This window comes from Chenopodium album, chromosome 10 (assembly GCF_948465745.1).
Source record: "Chenopodium album chromosome 10, dcCheAlbu1.1, whole genome shotgun sequence".
Taxonomy (NCBI): domain Eukaryota; kingdom Viridiplantae; phylum Streptophyta; class Magnoliopsida; order Caryophyllales; family Amaranthaceae; genus Chenopodium; species Chenopodium album.
This window is the reverse complement of record NC_137843.1, coordinates 10227338-10233337: the sequence shown is the minus strand read 5'-3', so window position 1 is coordinate 10233337 and position 6000 is coordinate 10227338. Positions and strand designations below refer to the sequence as shown.

The 6000-nt window shown below is 37.3% G+C and overlaps 1 protein-coding gene across 1 annotated transcript; it reads right to left on the bottom strand.

The window, feature by feature from the left end:
- Nucleotides 1–394: 394 nt before the first annotated feature.
- Nucleotides 395–4968, bottom strand: LOC145563501 (sulfite exporter TauE/SafE family protein 3-like). Its single transcript, XM_081623946.1, has 12 exons — nucleotides 4581–4968; nucleotides 4304–4463; nucleotides 3964–4164; nucleotides 3789–3853; nucleotides 3631–3658; nucleotides 2425–2492; nucleotides 2253–2339; nucleotides 2093–2143; nucleotides 1723–1944; nucleotides 1505–1598; nucleotides 1253–1393; nucleotides 395–746 (listed from the first exon to the last, which is right to left on the bottom strand). Exons 1-12 carry the CDS (start codon nucleotides 4818–4820, stop codon nucleotides 667–669), a joined length of 1437 nt encoding a protein of 478 aa, XP_081480072.1. The 5' UTR covers nucleotides 4821–4968; the 3' UTR covers nucleotides 395–666.
- Between the last annotated feature and the right edge of the window lie 1032 nt (nucleotides 4969–6000).

Sequence of the window (6000 nt, the reverse complement as noted above, 5' to 3'; positions counted from 1 at the left end):
TTCACAAATTAAATATTTTTCACCCAACATATGAAATATAGAGTATTATTCTATAATCCTTATTAGTTACTCCACTTCAAAAATAAATTTGACTTTTGTACTATTTTGTGAAATCATTAACATAGCAAAATCACATCACTCATTCAAAAAAAAAAAAAAAAAAAAAAAAAAAAAAAAAAATCATATCACGACTTCACGAGACACTACCGGAGTACCGGTCCATACCTCCATATATAGATAAGACTGATGAAGGTAAAGAGGACTCAATGACTCATATAAGTCATATTACACACTCACTCTAGAGATCTCTTACTATACTAGAACCCTTGGTAATTGGTATGCTACTCAGTCACATATTCATGGTGCGCAATATACAAGTACTAGTAGAATTTTTATAGTGAAAAGAGTCGATCATCGACTTTATGAGACAACAGAAATCAGAAAAATACATGAGCGATACATTAGACATTTCAGAGCAAAACATGTTGCTGATTTACGAAAACAAAAAAATTTCTATGATGCTATGATTGAAATACTGAATTGAGACTTTGCAATTTGGCGAAATTGATCGCCTACAAAATTAATAACAATGAAAATAAGGTAAACAATTAGAGCACCTCAAACATACTGAGGTGATATACAAAAAAAAATTTAATTACAAGAGGATTAACGACGACAGAAATTCTCAAAACCCATGTACTCGTGATTCTGCAGCTTACTTATAATGTTCGCTACTCCCACTCCACCTACAATTTTAAACAAAATGCAATTATGCACGGGATTTAATAATACGAAATTTCTTGCATCAAAAAAAAAATAATACGAAATTTCTTAGTACTACGATTGCAATTCATTACTCTGTATATGTGCTTGTGCACCGGCTATTACCAACTCATGCACTAGCACATATATTTTTTTTTTGGTGCTTAGAGAGCTACAAGGGCGGGGTGAGAATCGATCCTACGACCTCCTAAAATTGGGAGAGAAGCTCTAACCACTTGAGCTATCCCTCACTCTCACTAGCACATATATACTAGTGTGCCAAAGATGAACAAAGAGTTCTTGGGACTTTTTTTTTTAACGTAATGTGTCAACTTAACATATACTCCGTAGTAGTTACTCATTTTTAGTCTCAAAGAAACAAGTTAAGGCAGACATAAGTCAGATAACAATAGATGAAGCATAATTTTTTTTTTTTTTTTTGAAAGAATAGATGAAGCATAATTGAATAAGAATGCATGATTGTATGTACCTAGGGTGACTGCACTAATAAGAATCGTTGATGCGAGGATAAAAATGATAATCGAGGCTCTGCCTAGCACTCTTACTGCCCTCGTTACAACATGCTGACCGGCGAAGGCTGCTAGTGTAGCAACCAGGACAAAATAAGCCGCTGAAAGACAGAAGAAAGTGATTGGATAACAACACACAGTTTATCATTTTACCACTTCTAGCAAGATATTAAAAGAAAGATGCATTTTACATTATGTGATTAAAATTTTACCATATGGAACAGGGAATCGCTTAAGGATGTAGTATTGGATGACAGACATCGAGGATGAGAATATCATTGAAAATGTTGAAGTGGCACTTGCTACCTGCATACCATATTATCAATTGATTATATATTTTAACATAGATAATTTGGGAAACGACGTTATTAGCTCTTTGTTTTCTTCTCTAAATAATCTCTAATTCGAGATACTGATCATGTCTGTATACCTGAGGAGGAATACCGAGTTCAAGGAATAGAGGCCCCATGATGAATCCGCCGCCTAGCCCAAGCAAGCCACCAACCATACCGGCAATTACACCACACATAGAGTACAAGAAGATTTGGTGTACCTTGTAACTGGTAATTTCTTTTCCCTTGGATGAAAGAACCTTAGTCCCATTGTATAAACCTACTGCTTCATATAGCGTGACTGATACAGCTATAGGTACCTGCATTCCGAAAGGTAATGCTTGTCGGATCACTGTGGTATGTTGAGCATGTACTCCAACACACTCTTCCTTAGTCCGGAATCAATAATCATATTGTCCCGACCCTCTAATAATTAAGGTGTCACATGGGAGTATTTTAAAGTTTTACCTGCAGTACATCTAGGAGCCAATACTGAATGGAGCAGGTCACTGTATATTTCTGCAAACAAAGGTAATTCAGTTAACGATTTACCTCAAACATATAAGGAAAATATTTCATGTAAGTCAAGTACAAAAATGACTTAATGTTTCACAAAAAAAACACTCACCTTGATGAGTTGAATAGCAAGAAAACCAACCCAAACAAATATAAGCAATGATAGCTCTTTCCAGTATATGTTGGATAACATAGGAACCTAAGATCATTCAAGCAACCAAAAGGTTAGTAATTGAAGTTTAAAGGGATTTTATAAGTGATGTTTTTGATGTGAAAAGGCGGACCTTAGTGTCGTGTGCAGGCTTAGCAGGAGGTCCGCTGGCTAATGGCTTGTAGTCCCCTCCAGACTCCTCTGTAGATGGTAAACATAAATATTTCTGATTTATAAGGATTAGGATATTTTGATTTTTACCACCTTCCAATAACGACTTTGTCGAATTTACCACCTCCATAAAAAAAAGATTTACTTTACCACCACCAAAATTTCCAAAAAATCGATTTTACCACCAACTAACGGATTCCATCCATGAATCCGTTAGTAGGGCCCACATTTTGAACGTTTCTTCTTCATCTTCCCCGATCTTCCATGTCAACCAACCAGCAACGAAATCAACTACCTCGGTTGGTCGGAATTTCGTGTGGGTTTCGCGTCTGGGTGGTGGTGGTTTCGCGTCTGGGTTTGGATGGTGGTGGGGTTGGTCGTAGCTGTTAGGTGGTGGCTAGGGGAAGGGAGGGGCTGGTCGTAAACGGGCAGGGGAAGGGAGGGGCTGGTCGGAAACGGGGAGAGAGAGGGATGGGGTGGTCCGAATCGGGGAGGGAGAGGGAAGGGCTGGTCGGAAACGGGGAGGGAGAGGGAGGGGGTGGTCGGAATCGGGGAGGGAGAGGGATGGGGTGGTCCGAATCGGGGAGGGAGAGGGAAGGGCTGGTCGGAAGCGGGGAGGGAGAGGGATGGGGTGGTCCGAATCGGGGAGGGAGAGGGAAGGGGTGGTCGGAATCGGGGAGGAAGAGGGATGGGGTGGTCCGAATCGGGGAGGGAGAGGGAAGGGCTGGTCGGAAACGGGGAGGGAGAGGGAGGGGGTGGCCGGAATTGGGTAGGGGAGGTGGGGCTGCCAGAATTGGGTAGGGGAGGTGGGGCTGCCGGATTTAATTTTTTTTTGTTTTTAATTTTTTTTAAAACTTACCCTATAATATAGCGACACGTGTGCAAAGTAGGCCCCACTAACGGATTTATGGACGGAATCCGTTAGTTGGAGGTGATTGGTGGTAAAACTGATGTTTTATTTTTTTATGAGGTGGTAAAGTAAATCTTTTTTTTATGGAGGTGGTAAATTCGACAAAGTCGTTATTGGAAGGTGGTAAAAATCAAAATATCCTAAGGATTACTTCTTGAATTTTTTTTTCTTTTATTTACTTCATTTATTTCTTTTGCATTGAATCTGAGTAATAGAATAATCCTGTGACATATTTACAGGTTGAAAACTTAAGCTGACCTTCTGGCTTAGGCAATGAGGCCACTACCTGAAACAATATCACCAAAAGCGGTCGAACTCATCAGTAAACAATTAAATAGCTCTTAACTCATGCTTAAGTGCAAGACTGCGTGCAGGTTGTGTAATTAATGGTACTATTATGAACTAATGTGAAGTACCTCCTTCATTCGCGATTCTTTCTTCCATGTATCGACACCTTTGAGTATAGCTTTTATTGATGTAACTGCCAGCCATAAGCAACTCAATGTGTCAAAGCTTGATAGAAATTGTTAAAACTTGGTTAAATAAAAAATTTAAGTATAGCAGAAAATTATATGTTTCTAATCAAGGCACCTAAGAAAAGAATGATGAGAAGGACAGTGACCATCCAATCAGCAAACACGACGTTAAAGGTAACTCCGATGCTGATTCCAAGCATAAGCATAGGCTGGATTAGTACAGCCAAGTCATAGTCTATAAGAGGCATATCCAAAGTTGGATGTCTTTCACTCAGATTACAGTATACTGTTGATGTAGCAGCTCCCATTATCATACCTGAAATATCAACAATTTCCACAATTTAGGCCAAGAAAACTCATTTTATTTAGATATTTAGTTTTCAAATTATATTTAAGTTCTCAAAAAACACCTTCTAAATTAAAACTATACTACAATCAGAAGACTATATACCCACATTTTGAAATGGCAGTGGACGATTTAGGGTCAAAACCAATGATCAAAGTAAGCATTGGCACGAATATTCCACCACCACCAACACCACCAACACTTCCAAGTGCAGCACCAAGGAACCCTATACACGATCCCACCACGATCCTCCAGCCAAACTCGATATCCTGCTCAACAAACACACAACATAAACAAACATAACATTATCAGAACAGCAAAAATTAATCAACATTTCAACAAAAGGCGCTAGAAAGAATATTTAAGCTGAGTGTAAGTAGACTAACAGGCCAAACAGGTTGATATGAGGATTCTCCTGCTTTCCATAAGAAATGATACATCTTAGTCAAAAGGCCTTCTTTCACAACTTGCTCTTGATCAACTATACTAATTGCAGGTTGATTCGCGGTATCCTTTAAGGGTCTTTCGGCATAGGCTACTGCATTCAGAAGCAATATGATCAAACAAACCATCCATGCTACAACTTTTCTTTGGTTTAAGCCATTCGCTTCCTTGAGTAAAGCCATTAGTTAGCCAAAACTTAGCTTTCAATTGCACGTGTCTTTTTTTTTTTTTTCTCTAAGAACTTGTCTTGGAAAGGATATAAAAGAGATAATGTGCTTTCAATGTTCTCTTGCAGCTTAGCTACTTTGCTTGTATTTATAGAATTATAGATTACTCTTGCATAATTGCACTACTGCCCATTTCAGTGTGTATTTATAGAGTATAGATTACTCTTGGATAATTGCACTACTGCCCATTTCTGTGTAGTTTGTCTTTTAGGAGATCGATTTTTGCATGTTCTTTATCGTTTAGGGTTTCTTCTGAAAAAGGTAATATTCACTCATAATGAGGAATAATCCGTTTTGGTAAGTAAAATTCAACTACCCCTACAAAAATAAAAATATACACTACTTTCACAATCCGTTTAATTGGGCCTAGTTTTACTCCGGCAATATTTATACAATATTATCATTAGACTGTATTTTCTAATTTATAGTTAAGGAAAAATATAATTATATAGAATCGTGATGAGAGTGATGGATATCTCAAGTGGTTATTGCTTTTCTTCCGATTTCAGAAGATCTTGGGATTGATTCCCACCCCCACCCTTGTGGTTCTCTAAACACTAAAATAATAAATACAACAACATAAAATACAATTTCCTATTCTCATGTCAACCAAACAAGGCCTTAGGGCCTCTTCACTTCAGCTTAATTTCAGCTCCAATCAGTTCGGCTCTTAAATTCTTTCTCTCATAAAATATTCATTTCAGCTCAATTCAGTAAATGTGAACAGACCTTTAGTATATTAGAAAGCATTCCTTGAAAAATATATGTGTCACATGTCACCTATCTCATGCGCTAAAAAGGTTCCACTTACACGAAGATTTTTAAAATGCTAACCAAAATTATGTTATATAATAACAAAATTACTTGTGAATCAATGACAATAATTAACTTTTAGCTAGTAAAAATAAGTTTTGAGCATTATAAACAATTTTTTTTTTTTTAAATGGAATTTGTCTAGAAAATCTATTTATATCAATATTATAGCCAGGTTGCAAAGAGAGAGTTCATCTTCATTTCAACTGTGACAGGCCAAAATGTACTAATGTATATTAAAAGAGAGTTTGGCCACATATTTTAAAAGAGTACCAAAACTACCAATCATAATCCAAATGGTGGTAAGAGGATTTGAACTTGA